This window comes from Aureobasidium melanogenum (genome assembly GCF_000721775.1).
Source record: "Aureobasidium melanogenum CBS 110374 unplaced genomic scaffold scaffold_4, whole genome shotgun sequence".
Classification (NCBI taxonomy): Eukaryota; Fungi; Ascomycota; class Dothideomycetes; order Dothideales; family Saccotheciaceae; genus Aureobasidium; species Aureobasidium melanogenum.
In genome coordinates this window covers 525,265-542,752 of record NW_024470056.1, presented here as the reverse complement: position 1 = coordinate 542,752, position 17,488 = coordinate 525,265, and the positions used below count along the sequence as shown (strand labels likewise).

The following is a 17,488-nucleotide window of genomic DNA, read 5'->3' as shown; positions in this document are numbered from 1 at the left end:
GCTGATGGAGGGGTGAAAGGAGGGACCACGACTTTGATGACTGATTAATGTTTGGGCGCGGAGGGATTGCATTGCATTGCGTCGCGTCTGTGCATGCGCCTCGGCCGCGTTTCATCAAAGAACGTCATCAAAATCGTGCTGCTGCACTCACGTTTACTTTGAACATGCTCTGTTGCCTCTGCAACTTGACTTGATCATCCAAAAGACATCATGTCAAAACAGCCGGGGGCCATCAAGCAAGCCTGGTACAAGTGGAAGAGTCTGCGTCTTCCATGGCGACGAAAGTGGCTTGTCGGTATGTTCAAGAAATTATCAAACCACCGCCTTGACATAGCTGACCACATATAATTGCAGGCGCTGATCTTTCGGGCAACACCTTTTGGGAGTTCAAGGACGCTATCAATGCTGGTCGAATGCGAAGAATCGTCCAATACAGCAGTCAGGGACATTATGCTGATGTCAAAATTTCACGTACGCTACCTGATTGATTCCATAATGTCAATGTTCTCGTTCTGATTCTGAGTTTCTATAGCACAATGGCACCAGTGGTTACGCCAGGTTCGCCCAGAAGCTCCTACGCTCCAGGAACAACAGTACGAGGTATCTCGGCAAGCACAGATGCGTCAACTGGCTGCCGCTGCAGACGAGCGATGGGCTGCACAAGAATCTTTCTTGGATGCACCATCGAAGCAACAACCTGCACCAGCTATAGGTGTGAAGGATCCGGCAGGATACATGCATCAGAATCAGACTGAGCCTACTGAGAACGAAGGTGTCAGAAGTGCGGTAGGTGATGCAAGTGAGGTTGATGCTTCATCCGAGGGCAGAACCAAGGACGACGGCAGATTCAAAGGCAGAGCCAGAGACAAGGAGGCAAACCCGTGGAAGCAAGCACCGAAGGGAAATCCAGGAGATGACTGGCAGCCACAGAGTTGGACTCCTGGTGTGAGTCGTAGATAGATGGGATTCATCTCGCTACATTGTACTATTACTGTATTGACCTGTATTTTCTCTATTTGTCGAGAATTTCCAGAAGGTTGTCTCAAAGCAGTAGCGGAAACCAAAATAGCAACGGAAACAGCCCCATCTCTGCCAAGGAGCCACGGAGGTCGACGGAAGACATAGGGCAACGTAACCACCGCGAGGAAGGCGAGAGAGGACTGTGGAAGTATGAGAACAGAGATGGTCTATAGATATCACAGGAATGCTGTAGATTCGTGCAAAGAAATAGTTGCAAGAGAGTGGTGCTGACGAAGTGGGGGTTGGTGATTTTCCGGGCGTTCAGAGTGACCCAATTTCTCGAATTGCACCGCCACGACTTAGGCTACGGGCTGAGTGCTGGCTTGCTTTCTGGACCCTTTACTTACATGCATCTCGTGCTATCAATTTCGCCCGACCGTCAACTTCTCTGTTCTATTGTCTTAGACGCTTGTCGCTGCTCGCACACTTTCTGCGCTTCCTTTGTCTCCTTCTTCATCCGTATCCCTTTTCCTGGTGCAGCACTGCACCCTCGATCGCCACGATTTCACACCCCTCAGCACCAGCAAACACCGCCAAGCTGTCTTCTACACTCCTTCAACCTTCCTCCGGCCTTAGCTTTGCCGGAGACACAAATCGCCCGCCGAATCAGAGGAGGCACACAGACAAAGCAGCTTCCAGTATGGACACCAAGGCGGCACGGAGGAGACGGTCTAGCAGTCTGATGTACACCGAGCCCCCTGAGTCGCTGGAGCACATCAGTGACCAGGCCGCCCTGCCCAACCTCAACTCAGAATGGGTCAATGCCAAAGGTTTGCAGCTCTGCCCTTCCTTTGCGCATTACCAGAACCCCATGCTGACACGTTTCCACAGGTGCCTGGGCCATCCACTTTGTTCTCATCGCGCTCCTCAAAATCATCTTCGACATCGTCCCCAATATCTCCCAAGAAACATCATGGACCCTCACCAACATCTCGTACATGGCTGGCTCATTCCTCATGTTCCACTGGGTGCGAGGTGTGCCCTTCGAATTCAATGCCGGTGCTTACGACAACCTCAACATGTGGGAGCAGATCGATAGCGGCGACCAATATACTCCCGCCAAAAAGTTCCTGCTCAGTGTTCCCATTATTCTTTTCCTTGTCAGCACTCACTACACGCATTACGACATCACCTATTTCATGATCAACTTCATGGCAACCCTCGCTGTTGTCGTACCAAAGCTTCCTGCTGTAAGTCTGCCTGGCAAGCATTCGAGCATTCCTCTCTGATCATTCCTACAGCTTCACCGCATGCGCATCGCTCTTTTCAACCCTGACGTGGAGGACCGATGATCGATATCTTCTGAAATATTCTTTTCTTTTTCTCAAGTCGTCGCCAAATCCGGGCCCGTATTCCTTGACTCAAGATACCAAATAATGCTGCTTTATTTGCCAAAAGAATCAAACAAACAAACAAATCATTGGCACTCCCAACTATTCTCCCATCGCGATACGCCATCATTGAAGCATCTTGTCCTCACTCATGGCCCTTAGACAGTCTATACAGAGACTAATCATGTTATATCCAAACGCCGATCGCTCCTCGAGCTTACGTCGTCCCCTGTCGGTCGTATCTGACTTGATCAGCATCTCTGATACTTCGTTATATGCTGGGTATCTTTACAAGATGTAGATCCATCTGAAAATGAATGGCACTAAAGAAGACGAGCAATTCCGGGAGAAGAACTACATGGGACAGCACAACTAGTCTGTGGATGAGGCAGTCTCGACGTGAGTGAACTACAAAATGTCACAAGTGCAAGAACCAGACACATGAAGACATGAAAGAAGGGACAAATAGCTGAAAGTTATATCAGCAGGCCGCCCATTGTTCAAAGGGTAGAGGACAGCATGCTATAACAACAAGACGGGCGTCGAATTAGAATTGAATTAACGGATTCTAGAAGACCAGGCAGAGCCGAAGCTGTAGAGACCATAGGCAGCAAGAAGACTCAGGCCAATAGGAAGGGGCTTTCCAGACTTGATGGCTCTGGGAATACTACTTCCGGCAAGAACAACACTGGCCAGCAGAGCCAGCTCAACACCGTAGGGCTGGCGGTTGGAGATTCTGTAACCACCAAGTGCGTAGAGAGAGCCGACAGTGACACCAGCAGCGATGGAGGGAACAGAGCCAGTCCTGATGTAGCCCATTGTGCCACCACCGGCGGTCAAAGAGGCAAGAATGTAGGCGACAGTGCTGGGTGGCATTAGAGAAAGAATACGGATAGCCGTGGCCTTCTGTTGGATCTCTTGTTATCCTAGGTGTATGAAAGGTCAAGAACCAGGGAGGCCACGGCTATGTAGTTTCTGATATAGGCTTACTCGAGGCTCTGTTTAGGCGTTAGCTTTGCTGGCACTTAGATGAACCATGGCGTCAATAATCAGATACCATTTTGTTTTAGTGGTTCGGTGTTGTTGTGTTGAGTGTGAGGTAGTGTCTGAGGTGGGTATGCAACGACGGGTAGGATGTTGGTAGAGTAGGCGGGGGTGAACAGATGGAGGTGCTGGTGTCAGTGACGCGGCATCGTCCGTGCGGACATCTCGTCGGTCGGCCACCTAGCTTCAGCAAGCTGGCTCTATTCACGGTACTCTATTCCCTTCGATTGATACGAAAGAGCATACAGCCCTTAACATTTGTCAGCTGCTCTGTCTTTCACTCTATCGTGTAAAGCCAATCTTTCACTCCGACCAGAACATCGCTAGTTCCGTACTCTACACACGACACAATCCCCAGCTCAACACCTTGATCATGGCACCCAAGAAGAACGCCGCTGCTCCTGCTCCCTCGATAGTCCCTCCTTCGACTGCCAAACCTTCTCACGGACAGACCTCTGCTTCCTCTCAGCCGACTAAGCCTATTGCTGCTTCCACAAAGCCCACATCTACCAAGTCTACCGTCCGCAACTCGACAGATGCTCAAGAGATCGCTTTGGCCGTATGGGACCGCTATGTCCAGGACACTCCCCAACGCGTCAAGCTGATTGACGTCTTCATGACCTTCCTCATCTTCGTCGGCGTTCTCCAATTCCTCTACTGTGTCATTGGTGGAAACTACGTACGCTGAATCCTCCTTGTCGCATTCTCCATCCTCGACTAACCCGTCCATATAGCCCTTCAATGCTTTCCTCTCCGGCTTCGCTGCTACCGTCGGCCAGTTTGTCCTTACTGCCAGCTTGAGAATCCAGACCAACCCTCAGAACAAGGCCGACTTTGGCTCCATATCACACGAAAGGTATCAATCAACACACAACACTTTCACATCTGGCAATTGTCTAATATGAAACACAGAGCTTTTGCGGACTATGTCTTCGGCAGTCTGATTCTGCATTTCTTCTGCGTCAACTTCATCAACTGAGGCCATTCAAAAAGTTTCATTTTGCATCTTTTGTCTATTCTCCCTTTGAACGCCATGCATCTCACAATCCGAGATGCCAGAGCTTCCCGCGTATATCCAGAATCAAAAAAGCGTCTATTGGCTGTTCAGCTTAAATTCCTCTCTAATGGCGTCTCCAAGACGCTTGATGGCCTCGTCAATCTTTTCGAATGGTGCAGCTGCGTATGTTGATCTGAAGAACATGGTGTCGTGCTTGGCCTGGCTGTCGGCATAGAACCATGAGCCCTTCATGACCAAAGCGCCGTGGTCAACGATGGTCTGGAAGATCTTCTCTTCGAGTTCCGCAACCGACTTGTTCTTGTGGTCAGGGTGTTTCTCATACTCGATTTGGAGCCAGTGCTGCCATGTTGTTAGCTCCAGTTGAACATCATATCATGATCAAATCACTTACGAACATGCCAGCCATTGGCGGCTTCCAGCTCATGACCTCCTTGGGCAGATACTTCTCACATGCTCCAAGCATAACATCTCTTCTCTGTGTGTATTCCATTCTGATGTGAACCAGCCAGTCCAAGAAGCCCGCATGGCCCCAGTGCTCGTCGAGCAACTTGAACAGGACCAGCTGACTGATACCGCTGGGTGCTTGAGTGCTCACATCAATGTGCTTCATGAACCTGTCAACGATCTGCTGCGATGCTGTGATCCAACCAACTCGCGATCCAGGTGCAACGACCTTGGAAAACGAGTCCATGCGCATAACACGACCGTCAGTGTCCATTGACAAGAATGAAGGCACCAGCGACTTCAGAAACTCGGCGTGAGTCTTTGGTGGCGGCACTCCTGGCGAGTCAGGTCCTGTGTATGGTTGCATCTGCAGGAAGTAGTATGGCTCGTCCTCCAGAATGTAGAGGTCATGCTTCTGGGCGACCTTGTACACTTCCCTGCGTCTTTGTTCGCTCTGAGTGGCTCCTGTAGGGTTCTGACCCGTGGGCACGGTGTAAAGCAAGAAAGGCTTTCTAGCACCACGTGCTGCCTCGTCCCAGTTGCTCAAGATGTCGTCGAGAGATTCTGGGAGGAGACCCTCGTTGTCTAGACCAACGCCGACCATACGCACACCCATGGGTGCGGCTGTCTCAACAGCTGTCGCAAAAGTGTAGTCCTCGGTCAAGACAACATCGCCACGCTCTGAGAACATTCTTAGGGCAACGTCCAAAGCCGAGGTAGATCCAATGGTCATATTACAGTACCAATCTTGGTAAGGAGGGTTGTGTACAATCTCTGTGTGCTCGATAAGGTAACGCAACAGCTGGGCGGATCCAGAGCCCTGGCCATAGTTGAAGGCGGTAGTGATGTCGAACAGGGATTTGTCGTTGGCCAGGTCAGCCTTTCCAGCCGTCAGGACGGCGCCTTGTTCGCGTGTTTCTTGCTCAGACCAGTGGCCGATTTGGGGCACCTTGATGGACAGTTCGTCAAAGGGAAAGTATTCGGACGAGGGCAGGCCACCACCCAGCGAGATGATACCAGGCTTCTTTAGGTACTTGGCGGCGGCCTTGAGTGAGTTGCCTTTACGTGACGAGGATTCAATGTTCAAGCGGTCTATCCCAGATCAGCTATGGTCAAGATGACTAGGTAGATTGGCACTCACGATCCCATCTCTTGGCCTTAGGCTTGTGAAGGTGCTGCTTCTCGCCCTTGAATTGTTCAACATTGGCCACTGCAGCGACTCCAGCAATCAGTTTTCCAGTAGCTGCACGTCTGGACGAAACACTGTCGAGAGTGAGCGGGTTTGGAATAGTAACGGCAGTAGTGTCGTCAATTGCCTGGACATCGACGTCGATAGCGCTCGGAGGAGACATCTTGGGTGTGACCGTCCAGTCAATCTGAGGATTTCGAGTGCACAAGACAAAATATATGATATGAACAACAGAACCAGGACGAGACGGTACGTATCTACTTGACTCACGGTTGCGCCTTGCGCCCAGCGCCCTTGTACTGACAACGAACTTTCTCGACTCTAACCCTAGCGTCACCTCCGGCATCGCAGCATTTCGATACGTTGTGATACGACTTCGGCATCTACCCGAGTGGTCTGGGGTATGTTTGCGCATCAACATATGGGGTTTAAATTTTGGCTGCAATTCATACGATAAGTTCTAAACACTGTGATTTGGGAACGCGATCACTCGACTTGCTTCACTCGCTCAATTGAACATGGCTGGACCAAACTTGACTGTGAATTCGACCTTTATTAACGAACGCCTAGGGCCTTCTAAACATGCTTCCCTTGAAAACAGGTCGTCATATTCGTGATCATAAATGTCCGTCAGTCAAATATCGGTTTCCTGCCGGTGTTCAGCTGGGTATTGATCCGTTCGAGCCTGTCGCGGATAACGCGACTCTCTCATGCTTGCTCTGACATTCGTAGTCCATATGAAGCAGGTTTTGTTCTTGGATGAAAACAATTGACTGGCTTCAAAATCAGAGAGCTGTAGCTCTGGGAAGTCATGATATGTTTCGTCTGAAGCTTGAATGCCAGAGTTGTTCTCATGTAGCCAACATATCCATCACTTCTGGGCTGGTGAAATCAATAACCGTAAAGAGGTAGCTTGCTGAGCGTGCGCAAATATGTAAAAGCTGTCCATCAGGTGCGTGCATCATTTCATGCCAATCCAAACCTCTTGTTGAACTCATCAAAGAGTTTAGGGGTAATTTCGTTACTGCTGTTACCATCGACTCTCCACAGAACACCGAGCTTGTCGTAGTGTTCGAGCAGAGGCTGACTTGTTTCTTCGAACTTGTTCAAACGAGCCATCCATGTCTCTGGTTTGTCGTCGTCTCTTTGAATCAGTGGCTCGCCCGTGATATCATCTTTACCCTCAACCTTGGGGGCGTTGAAAGTAGTGTTGTATACCCGACCAGATGCAGCGTGGATCCAACGATTACAAATGCGATCAAGGATGACGGACGTGGGAGTGTTGAGCTGGACAACGAGATTGATGGGAATCAACTTGTCAAGTTGGATGGCTTGGTCAACGGTGCGAGGAAAGCCGTCGAGGATGAAAGAGGCGTTTGGCTGATCGCTAAACTCGTATTGGCGCTGGTGTGCGGTTGTTGGAGTTATGTAATCGTCTTGAGGAGATGTGACGGCATTGAAAGAGGAGGCCACAGAGTTCATGATCAGAGGCTTTTGTGTGGTAGAAGGAGTCAGCCACCCCCGGGTGGTCAGTTCGTTTGTGATCAGGCGCAAGATGGTCGAGTCGGGAACAAGGGCGCCCGCTTTCATGAGGGATTCGGCTTGGATGCCTGTGATGGACAAATTAGCAACGATCATGTTGTGCAGGAGATACGAGGGCGTAGTACCGAGCGGAGTCCGTCTGCGAACATTGTCTCTCAAGAGATCTCCAGAGCTGATCGAGGCTAATTGGGGAAATCGCTGGAGCATACGCTCGGACTGAGTACCCTTGCCCACGCCGGGAGCACCGACTAATATGATGCGAGCAGCCTTGCGGAGTTGCATGTTGAAGTAGTTGAAGGAGGAGAGGGCGTATGAAAGTGAGGGGTGACCTCGGCCAGATAAGACGCTGCTAGACGACGTGTACGACCTTGAGTGCGATGTCGAGATGTGACCAAGACCGAGAGAGCGACTAGTTGGCGACGTCGTTGAGTATGTACCCGACTGAAAGCAGTAAAGAGAAAGACAATTGGTCTGGCTAAGGTGAGAGGAGGAGTGGACGACACGAGTCAACAATTGTTCGCGCGGACAGTTTGGAAAGGTCCGGCGTCGGCTTGCGGGGAGCTTCGAAGCCAGACCTCCAGGCTCCGAGGCATTACTCGATACGGCGCTCGCTGCAAACTAAGCAAATTGCCAAGACGGAAATGGTTGTTGTAAAGTCCGAATATTCGCCCATTTCATCTTCCTGAATTGCTTCATCCTTGCTCATCTATCGTCTACTCCGAGTATCGCCATCTGAAGTTTCGCATTCTCCCAAGGCGCCCGCCCGCCATGTCATTCAATCGCACAGCCTCGCAAATGGCTCCTTTGCTGCTCAGGAACAGCACAAGGACTGCCCTGTCCCGTTCTTTGCGCCTCCCTAAGCAATTACCTGCTGTCGCCATCTTGATTCCGAATCGCTCCGTATCTGGCGAGACATCTACATCAAACAATCAATCCAACTACCCTCCTCCAGGCTTCAATGCCGACCAGGCCAAGAAGCCTCTGACTTCGCAACAAGACAAGTCCAAGCAATCCTCCTCTTCCTCGCCAGATGTCAACATTCCTATCCACAAGCCTACCGAGCATGCACCCACCAAGGCTTCCGAGGAACAAGCTCTCAAAGAGCTTGCCTCTGAGAAAGCTGCTGCCGACAAGGCAGAGGAGAAGAAAGTTGAGAAGAAGAAGGAGGAAGACAAGAAGCTTACTCTTCGTCAGAAGATCATGAAGGAGGTTCATCATTACTGGGACGGCACTAAGCTGCTGGCTGCCGAAGTCAAGATTAGTTCTAAGCTGGCCTTGAAGATGGCTGCAGGTTACGAGCTTACTCGTAGAGAACACAGACAGGTGAGTTCACAAGACACAAGCTGCCACCCTTTGTCTAACCTTCTGTCTAGTTGCACCGTACTGTCCAGGATCTTGGTCGCCTTGTCCCCTTCTCCATGTTCGTCATCGTGCCCTTCGCAGAGTTGTTACTTCCAGTTGCTCTGAAGCTTTTCCCCAACATGCTTCCTAGCACATACGAGGGTCAAAAGTCAAGAGAAGCAAAGGCCAGCAATCTGCGTGGTACCCGCAAGGAAGTTAGCAGCTTCCTACGCCAGACTCTACAGGAGACTGGTCTGCCGGTCAGCGCCGCGAACGCACAGAAGGAAGAGTTTACCGAATTCTTCCGCAAGGTAATCGCTACTCTATCCCCTTCGTACCAGAGCACATACTGACGCAGTCCAGATCCGCACTACCGGCGAGTCCCCGACAAAAGCTGATGTTATCCGTGTCTGCAAGATTTTCAAGGACGACTTGACTCTTGACAACCTCTCACGCCCGCAACTTGTTGGTATCTGTCGCTACATGTCTCTTTCCACTTTCGGTACCGATGCCATGCTTCGTTACCAAGTTAGACACCGTATGCGCCAGATCAAGCGTGACGATAGGGCCATCTCTTTCGAGGGTGTCGAGTCTTTGTCTGTTCCCGAGCTTCAGACTGCGTGTGCCTCGCGTGGCCTACGCACTCATGGTGTCTCCCCCGCCAGACTGCGCGACGACCTGAACCTGTGGCTCGAGTTGCGTCTCAAGTATGGAGTTCCAAGCACTCTTCTTGTTCTTTCCAATGCTTTCATGTACACTCAGGGCAAGGATGTAGAGTTTGACTCGCAGATCGACGCTCTGCAGGCCGTTTTATCCAGCATTCCTGAGGAGCTGTTCCACGAGATTGAGTTGGAGGTGCACACTGCAGAGGGAGCTGCCACTAACAAGCAGCGTCTGGAGGTTCTTCGTGAGCAGCAAGAGTTGATTGAGGACGAGAACGAACAGAGCGAGAAGCAAAGTGAAGGCGGCAAGTCTGCTCGTGTCAGCGATATGGACAACATTGATGAGAAGGAGGACGAAACCCGACAAGAAGATGCGCTTAGACGCGAACACGAAGCCGAAGTGCAGGCTCAAGCAGGTGTTCCCACCTCATCTGTTGGTAGTCAACAGGCATCGGAGACAAAGGCCGAGGAGAAGAAGGCTTGATGGTATCATGTACAGCATTTGAGGTTTGTGGTTGGTTACGGCGGGTTGGCATGCACTTCCAAAAGGCGTTTTGTTTCGGGTAGGCCAGAAAGGGGCTGATCATTATTTGTATTCACTCTTCTCAATAGACAATTAAGGAGATGCGCTTGCATCAGTACGAGTTCTCTTTATGATTTGTCGTGGAGTGTGTGTTCCAAGATAGGAAGTTGCAGACGACGGAGTCTGAGAGCCGACATAGGCGGTCGCCTTCCCCGTCAGCATCATAGGGTCCAGTGTGTATTCAACAGATGCAGACTGACATGACCTGCGACGAGTTGGCCGGGCTCGACATTGCTTGGGCTTCAGTCTCGGCAGCAGCATGTACTTCAGGGGAGGCATGCGCCTGCTGACCAAAAGGCTACAAATACAATCGACCATCAAATCGCATGCTCTCTATCGCTTCTCGTCATCGCGCAGCCCGCAGAAGAACGAGGAACCTCGAGGCGGCACCACCACGCCTGTACCGGATGAAGCCTCAATTGTGGTTTCAAAGTCGGCATACTACTTCGAGGCTGGCTATGGCCTCTTCGCCAAACGACCATCACGACCTTTCCCGCCACCCTTCCTATCACCTCCCTCAGGCTCCTTCTCAGATCCGCTGAGTACTCATGACCGAAGCCGCGACCGCCGTCCCTCAGTGAACGGTGTTATGATCCGCGGTATCACCAACGGTGATGATGCTGTCCTGGTCAGCGACAACTTCATAGCTGCAAACGATGGTGTAGGAGCATGGGCTAGTCGCGAAAGAGGACACGCTGCGTAAGATTTGTGCATGCATCTATTATTCATCCTTCTATATCGCTGACGCGCTATGGCAGCTTGTGGTCGCGCCTCATACTCCACTTCTGGGCCCTCGAGGCCGAGAAAGACGCATACGGTGATGACTCGGAGCCGGATCCCGTCACATATCTCTCAAAAGCCTACCAACGCACCATAGATGCGACCAGTAAACCAAACGAATGGTTTGGCACCACTACTGCTTGTGGCGCCTTTTTGCACACTGGTGCCGACAACCCGCCCCATCCTATACTCTATGTAACCCAACTTGGTGATTCTCAGATACTGGTCATACGACCAGAAAAACGCGAGATCATATACAAAACTGCCGAGCAATGGCACTGGTTCGACTGTCCACGACAGCTTGGTACCAACAGTCCTGACATACCCGATAAGAACGCCGTCATGGACAAGGTCACAATCGCAGAAGACGACATCATTCTGGCCATGTCTGATGGCGTCGTGGACAATCTCTGGGAACACGAAGTTGTCGACAATGTCCTGAAAAGTATGGAGAAATGGCGATCCGGCAGTGTCCCTCAAGTGATGCGTTCAGATGACCAGAGTACCTACGCCGGGGGTATGCAGTTTGTTGCCCAGGAGCTTGTCAAGGCAGCTCGCACCATTGCCCAAGATCCTTTCGCAGAGAGTCCGTACATGGAACGTGCGATCGAAGAAGGTCTCTCAATAGAGGGCGGGAAACTCGACGACATCAGTGTTGTCGCAGCTGTGTGCAAAAAGCGGATGGGCAGATGAGGATTCTAAATACGAGTCGCACCCTAAACTGCTAATCGCAATCCTACTTGCGCCAATCTATCAGGCAAACACACGAAACGGCATCGAGGCTCAGCCAACCTCCTCGAGCAGCACGAATCATGCTTGCGGTATGCTACCAGGTCTTCCGGCACTGGTTCTAGGAACCGGAATGAGGTTCGAGCATGAAAATCCTCTAGCAAAGCTCTTTCTGCACAATCAGATCCTACCCATCGTCACAGCAGAGAAGCACTTCGCGCTGATTCTCAGAGCCATCAAGGTGCAATACGGCCACCCTTTACTTGGATGTCGATCTTTTGGATTGTTCGAAGGGCTGGGAATGTGTCTCAAATGAGACAGGTGGATATGTTGGATCAATAGACGGGTCTTCTTTTGACAAACTCTTCGAGATCTTGTTTGGTAGCAACACCAAGGACAAATTTGCGACCCGCATCTGTCACGACAGCGAACTCCTGTGCAGGCATCTGGCCGTCTTCCGTCACACCTGCATAGAAAGCCTCAAGCTCTTCCAAAGGAGTGTCCATAGTAATGACATGGTATTTGGTGCCCCTTCTTTTGAACTTTGTCATTGCCTTGTCCACTGTGTCGGTGTCACGGACCGCGCCTGACTTGAGCAGATGCTTCAGATGGGGCATAGACAGGTAGCCCACAAGCGCCCGCGTCTCGGGTTCAACGACTGTCAAATGAGTGTATTCTCTTTCGTAGGCGGCCATGAGAGCGCTTGAGATAATCGAGGACGGTGATGTTGACAGAGCCGGGGGTGGGTCAAGGTCTTCGACAGTTGCCTATATAGTGGATGTTAGCATATAACAGTACATGCACAAAGACTTTGCGCAACGCACTCCTCGATACTTGTCAGCCCAATTTGCCAGAAGCTCCTTATATGATTGTGTCTCGGCCATTTTGATTACTGCCACTCCAGATGTGTTTGCCGTAAGAAGCTGCTTGCTACCTGTAGAGAAGTTGCACGCTGGAACTTTCGTGCTTGCCAAGCGACCTTGTAACACTGGCAACCCTGGCTAATCAAGATATATCGTCTTCTTGACGCCCTTTCTACCGAAGAGGTCAATGTCTTCTTGTGAAGTCCTCCTCTGGTACGCGTAAAAGTCTCGACACTCTACTAAGGCATTTTCCCGTGATTTCAGACTTGTTCTCCAAATGATTCGTAAATACCGTCACTAATCAGCTCCAAATCCTTATCAGTACGGAGATTCACCATGATGTCCTCAGCGATCAGTACCGAACCTTGAACCTTGCACACTGCCACCAACATCACTCTTTTCCAAATCAAGATGATGTATCAAGCCGTCCGATATCGTGACCAACTGTCGTTTGTTTCTTGCTTGTCGGTGGATTGTGAAATAAAGCCATCACGGTAGAGGATTGCGATGAATCTTGGCATTCGTTTCCAGTCCCTCACGTCATCGCTTTCACATGGACAAAGGTCAACAAATAGTCGCGCATTCCTCTTAGATATCGATATTCTCATTCCAGACTTAAGATATTGAATTTGCCTTTCTCACACAGCAAAGATATTCTGTAAAACTTTCATAACCCACAAGAACAGCATGGCAGACGGAATTCACTCTACTGGCCGTGGAGGTATACTGGTTAACGCACCTCATTCGAGTGTCGACATGGCTAACACATGTGAGCAGGCGCTGGCAACATCGGCCGTGATGATACACTGTGAGCAAAGACCGACAGGCCACTTTGAATCTAGCTAAACGATCACAGCTACACTGACGGCAGCATCGTGCGCGAAGGCTTCGTCGGCGAGTCCTCAAAGCCCGAGTACTCCTCCGGGCGTGGAGGCATGTAAACTCCAGACCAGAACACAGCAGATAAGAGACTAACTGCGACTAAAGGTGCCGGTAACATTGTCGATTCACCCAGAGTCGGACCTGTTGACGGCAAGAGCTCTGGTTCCGAGGACGTGATCCCCGAGCCTGCTATGCGCAACTCTGCAGGCTACGACAACTTCCACACTGGTGTAAGTTTGTCTAGATCACCATTGCTATCGACTTTGGCTAATTGCAAAAACCAGCGCGGAGGTGAAGGAAACGTCTACAAGGAGAAGTATGGAGGTCACAGCGGCCCAACCCAGGAAAAGGACAAGGAGCAGCACCACGAAAAGGAAAGCTTGGGCGACAAGGTCAAGCACCTCTTCGGCAAGAAGGACTAAACTGCCCGTTCAGCGTGGTATGGAGATTGATTGCACAGCGGCGAACAGGCATGAAATAATTAGAGATACCCCATGTCCAGGTCGTGCAATAGCAACCAGAACGATCTCCCATCAGCCAGCACATGCTGTCCGATCAAGTTGTCATTGAGATAGGATGGATTAGTACTTCGTACTACGATCAGATAACTAAGACGAACTTTTTCTCTCACGCTCAAAGCCATCAAGGACACTCTTAGCCACAGCGATTGCTGTGTCCGGCAGACCTAGTACTGTCAGCATTTTTAAGGACATGGCGAAGGTCTCTCGGACTCACCAGCAAGCTTCGCAACTTTGAGCGCATGCGAGCTCCTATTTACACCTTCTCGTAACTTATGAACATAGACCCATGAGCCATCCTTTCCTTCTGCAACATCTGTGCAGTAACAAGCCAGATGTCGAAAGTCCTTGGTCATATCGACCAGAGAATGGAAGTGAGTCGCAAACAATGTGCGGCATTGGTTTGTGTTATGCAGGTGATGCAAACAGGCATATCCTACAGCGACACCGTCTTCGGGCGTTGTTCCTCGGCCCACTTCATCCATGATGATCTTGTTCACGTGTCAGTGGCTACAATCACCGAAACCGGTATTCACTCACAAAGGATTGTGGAGTGGCTTGATTGAGAATATCGGCCACCTCGAGCATCTCCACCATAAAAGTCGACTGATGGTTGTACAAGCTGTCCGCAGAGCCCACCTGAAGGATTGTCAGCATCATTCCCCATATCACGCATGTTCCCTTGGCCGGCTCACTCTGCTAAAGATCTTGTCTACCAGCCCTATTTCTGCATAATCTGCTGGAACAAAGCAACCAGTTTGGGCTAAGATGGTAATCAAGGCGTTCTGTCTGAGATAGGTACTCTTTCCTGCCATGTTAGGCCTGCGCAGAAGGTCAGTATGGTGATCAACAGGCTCAGGTGGTTGGCGTACCCTGTGATCAAGAGAATACTCTGTTCACCGCCAACAATACAGTCGTTGGCGGTAAAGAGGCGACCTTGCTCCTGCAGACCTATGTCTACCATTGGATGACGACCGCCAACTATTTTATGTGTATTGCTAGGTGCAAATCAGTAAATTGAGGTGCAATGCAGCAGACCAGTCTTACCCGGAGTGTAGCACCGGCCTCACTAGGTTCCTCTCTCTTGCCATGACCGCAGACGAGCACCCAACATCTAGCTCATCAAGGACATTAGCGTTACGCCGAAGCCTAACTAGGTTCTCAATCACCTGGCCCCTGATCAGCTGAATGAAAACATTAGGTTTCTCTCGAGGCTTACACGCTTGCGAAGATCGTTGAGTACCCTCTGCTCTTCTGTGCGAATACGAAGCTTTGCATCTTCCAAACGTGATCCTAAGTGTGACCAGTCCGGAAGGTAAAAGGTTCTGGTATTCTTGGTCGAACTGATGTTTCTTGCGTCCTGGATCTCTGCTCGAACGTCTTTGCCTTTGACATGACAGAAATGTCCCAGCTGTGGCGTCCACTTGAGCGTCAATGTATTACCTAATTGGGTCAGTCTTTATATGGCACTTTTCAGATCTTGGGTCATACCAATATCTGCTCGCAAACGTTCATAGAGCTGAACCTTTTCTTGCATGATGTCGTCGAGATTTTGATGCCCTTGTTTCAAAGTTGTACTAGCACTGATCATTGTCAGAGAAGGGACATGACCATAAGAGATCAGTATCATTAACTCACCTCCTGCGCATGATCCAGAATTCTCCAGCGTTGAGCTCTGCGACTACCGCGGCCTTTTTAAGGCTGGCTTTACCGTTTTTTGTCGGTTTCGCCTGAGGCTCCTCTGCCTCGACAATCTGTTCTGCAAGTTCGGCAACACCCACCGCTTCTGCCTCTTCGGCCAAGTGCTGTTGAGACAAGCCCTCTTCATCAATCGCCTCTATGATACGAGTTGCGAGTTTTGATGGACCGTCCAAGTCGAGACGATCTACCAATGCTTTCAATGACATTGAAGATGAAAGAGAGTGGATATTATCCATTTGTCGGGGCAGATGTGTGTTCATCAAGTTCACGATCTGGTTGATGATTTGTATTGTTTTAGCAAGAGCCAAAAGATCGTCGGCATCTCCTTTGCCAATGGAGAACCTCTGCAACAGGCGCAGAACATCTGCAGTTCTTCGCAGGGCAGACATGGTATCTTCGCGCAACTGATCATGCTCGAGCAGCTCTTTAACCAAATCCAAACGGCCGTTAATCTCTGGAAGTGACATGGATGGTGATACTATCGGGTGGAACATAATCAGTACTGGCAGAAGACACGGAAATGAAATACCTTGTACCTAGCCTTTGACTTAACAATCTGGCACCGCTCTTAGTCGTTGTTCTCCGAACCGCATGCAGAAGACTGCCCTGGAAGAGTCCGTCTCGTAGGGTAGATCGGATCTCCAAAGCTTTCAAGGTCTGTTTGTCGATGCTCATATAATCGCTCTGGTTGCGGCGGATAGGATTTCTCAACGAAACGTTCAATTCGAGCAACCTGCCTTTGACATAATCTAATAGCAATGAGCCCGCTAGTACCTCTTGCGCGGAGAAAGAACGCAATTCTTGTTTGGAAACAGGCTTTTCTAACATAGGAGCCCAATGATCAATGGAGACAAAATTTGGGTCAGGGTTGTGATATGTCACAGCATGACCTCCGTCACCCAAAAGCCGATCTAGCAGAGTTCGGTCAACTCGTTCAAAGCTAGAATCTAAGACAATCTCACGGGCTCCTATGCGAGCAATGACGGAGCCAAGTGTGGCTAGTTCTGTGCATTGAGTGAAGAAATCACCACTTGAGAGGTCCACCCATGTAAGACCCACATGTGCATCTTGTGGTGCAGAGACAATGTCTGTTGTGTCAAGATTGGCATGTATGCTCAGCAAAAAGTTGTTCTCGAAAGGGTCGACAAAGGTTTCATCAATCAAAGTGCCCGCAGTAACGATACGAGAAACCTTCCGATTATAGAGGAGACCGCCATTTTTGACTTGGTCAGCAGGAGAATTTCGAACCTCTTCGCTGATAGCAACATGTTTGTTCAAGCCCTGGACAAGCGCCTTCAGAAAGCGATCCAATTGAGTGTACTGGAAGCCCGCCATGGCTACCGGACCAAGAGCGGTTTTCCTTTGAGCTGCTTTGAGGTTGAGGAGAGGGCCATATTGCTCGGCTTGCTCGCCATAGAGCTCGTAGAAATTGCCTATACGAGTAAGAACAACACAGTCGCTGAATCTGGTGACATGGTTCAGATGTTGTTGTATGACACGAGGATAGGCCGGAGTTTGATCGTCCGGGTGTTCATCGACCGCAGGTAGCGGAGCGGGAGTGAGAAGGCCTTGTGGTAGTTCTCGAAATTTGATAGTGCTCTTGGTTTTGGCTCCACGAATAGCAAAGTAAGGAACGTTCGACCTTGGTGTCGCAAGAGAACATGCCAGGCGAGTCAGAGGCAGACGAGCCCGGCAGAACATTCTCGTGGTCGACGGTCAAATCATGTATAGTGTATATTCAATTGAGTCGAGAAAAAAGAAAGTCGTTGATGATGTCGGTGCAAAGATCGAGGCGTGGTGTGATGCGGGGTCCAAGTCCGACTGTCTGAGCAGATGGTCCA

At 50.3% G+C, this 17,488-nt stretch overlaps 11 protein-coding genes across 11 annotated transcripts; 6 read left to right on the top strand and 5 right to left on the bottom strand.

Annotated features, from left to right (window-relative positions):
• Positions 1 to 210: 210 nt before the first annotated feature.
• Positions 211 to 960, top strand: M437DRAFT_82192 (uncharacterized protein; the record flags this gene model as incomplete). The annotated part of the gene is made up of 3 exons (XM_041027704.1): positions 211 to 295; positions 355 to 471; positions 533 to 960. The coding sequence occupies 3 exons, from the start codon at positions 211 to 213 to the stop codon at positions 958 to 960; spliced, it is 630 nt and encodes a 209-aa protein (XP_040882241.1).
• A 700-nt stretch (positions 961 to 1,660) lies between these two features.
• M437DRAFT_42945 (ORMDL family protein) lies at positions 1,661 to 2,312 on the top strand (the record flags this gene model as incomplete). Its single annotated transcript, XM_041020657.1, has 3 exons — positions 1,661 to 1,790; positions 1,852 to 2,210; positions 2,262 to 2,312. The coding sequence occupies 3 exons, from the start codon at positions 1,661 to 1,663 to the stop codon at positions 2,310 to 2,312; spliced, it is 540 nt and encodes a 179-aa protein (XP_040882240.1).
• Positions 2,313 to 2,909: 597 nt separating this feature from the next.
• Positions 2,910 to 3,227, bottom strand: M437DRAFT_82190 (uncharacterized protein; the record flags this gene model as incomplete). The annotated part of the gene is made up of 1 exon (XM_041027703.1): positions 2,910 to 3,227. One exon carries the CDS (start codon positions 3,225 to 3,227, stop codon positions 2,910 to 2,912), a length of 318 nt encoding a protein of 105 aa, XP_040882239.1.
• A 541-nt stretch (positions 3,228 to 3,768) lies between these two features.
• On the top strand, positions 3,769 to 4,374 carry M437DRAFT_82189 (defender against death DAD protein; the record flags this gene model as incomplete). The annotated part of the gene is made up of 3 exons (XM_041027702.1): positions 3,769 to 4,074; positions 4,130 to 4,251; positions 4,308 to 4,374. The coding sequence occupies 3 exons, from the start codon at positions 3,769 to 3,771 to the stop codon at positions 4,372 to 4,374; spliced, it is 495 nt and encodes a 164-aa protein (XP_040882238.1).
• Positions 4,375 to 4,488: 114 nt separating this feature from the next.
• Positions 4,489 to 6,209, bottom strand: M437DRAFT_42294 (aromatic amino acid aminotransferase 1; the record flags this gene model as incomplete). The annotated part of the gene is made up of 3 exons (XM_041020541.1): positions 4,489 to 4,752; positions 4,805 to 5,949; positions 5,999 to 6,209. 3 exons carry the CDS (start codon positions 6,207 to 6,209, stop codon positions 4,489 to 4,491), a joined length of 1,620 nt encoding a protein of 539 aa, XP_040882237.1.
• An 803-nt stretch (positions 6,210 to 7,012) lies between these two features.
• On the bottom strand, positions 7,013 to 7,870 carry M437DRAFT_43138 (adenylate kinase; the record flags this gene model as incomplete). The annotated part of the gene is made up of 2 exons (XM_041020691.1): positions 7,013 to 7,656; positions 7,714 to 7,870. 2 exons carry the CDS (start codon positions 7,868 to 7,870, stop codon positions 7,013 to 7,015), a joined length of 801 nt encoding a protein of 266 aa, XP_040882236.1.
• Positions 7,871 to 8,383: 513 nt separating this feature from the next.
• On the top strand, positions 8,384 to 10,075 carry M437DRAFT_41918 (LETM1-domain-containing protein; the record flags this gene model as incomplete). The annotated part of the gene is made up of 4 exons (XM_041020472.1): positions 8,384 to 8,620; positions 8,744 to 8,911; positions 8,962 to 9,240; positions 9,293 to 10,075. The coding sequence occupies 4 exons, from the start codon at positions 8,384 to 8,386 to the stop codon at positions 10,073 to 10,075; spliced, it is 1,467 nt and encodes a 488-aa protein (XP_040882235.1).
• A 376-nt stretch (positions 10,076 to 10,451) lies between these two features.
• On the top strand, positions 10,452 to 11,647 carry M437DRAFT_42942 (uncharacterized protein; the record flags this gene model as incomplete). Its single annotated transcript, XM_041020655.1, has 2 exons — positions 10,452 to 10,873; positions 10,933 to 11,647. 2 exons carry the CDS (start codon positions 10,452 to 10,454, stop codon positions 11,645 to 11,647), a joined length of 1,137 nt encoding a protein of 378 aa, XP_040882234.1.
• Positions 11,648 to 12,018: 371 nt separating this feature from the next.
• On the bottom strand, positions 12,019 to 12,567 carry M437DRAFT_42494 (uncharacterized protein; the record flags this gene model as incomplete). Its single annotated transcript, XM_041020586.1, has 2 exons — positions 12,019 to 12,450; positions 12,508 to 12,567. The coding sequence occupies 2 exons, from the start codon at positions 12,565 to 12,567 to the stop codon at positions 12,019 to 12,021; spliced, it is 492 nt and encodes a 163-aa protein (XP_040882233.1).
• A 666-nt stretch (positions 12,568 to 13,233) lies between these two features.
• M437DRAFT_73146 (uncharacterized protein) lies at positions 13,234 to 13,850 on the top strand (the record flags this gene model as incomplete). The annotated part of the gene is made up of 5 exons (XM_041025979.1): positions 13,234 to 13,267; positions 13,324 to 13,354; positions 13,403 to 13,479; positions 13,534 to 13,658; positions 13,713 to 13,850. 5 exons carry the CDS (start codon positions 13,234 to 13,236, stop codon positions 13,848 to 13,850), a joined length of 405 nt encoding a protein of 134 aa, XP_040882232.1.
• A 186-nt stretch (positions 13,851 to 14,036) lies between these two features.
• On the bottom strand, positions 14,037 to 17,348 carry M437DRAFT_82182 (muts domain V; the record flags this gene model as incomplete). Its single annotated transcript, XM_041027701.1, has 10 exons — positions 14,037 to 14,113; positions 14,164 to 14,437; positions 14,487 to 14,585; positions 14,642 to 14,768; positions 14,819 to 14,944; positions 14,994 to 15,115; positions 15,166 to 15,389; positions 15,438 to 15,529; positions 15,585 to 16,125; positions 16,184 to 17,348. 10 exons carry the CDS (start codon positions 17,346 to 17,348, stop codon positions 14,037 to 14,039), a joined length of 2,847 nt encoding a protein of 948 aa, XP_040882231.1.
• Positions 17,349 to 17,488: the final 140 nt, after the last annotated feature.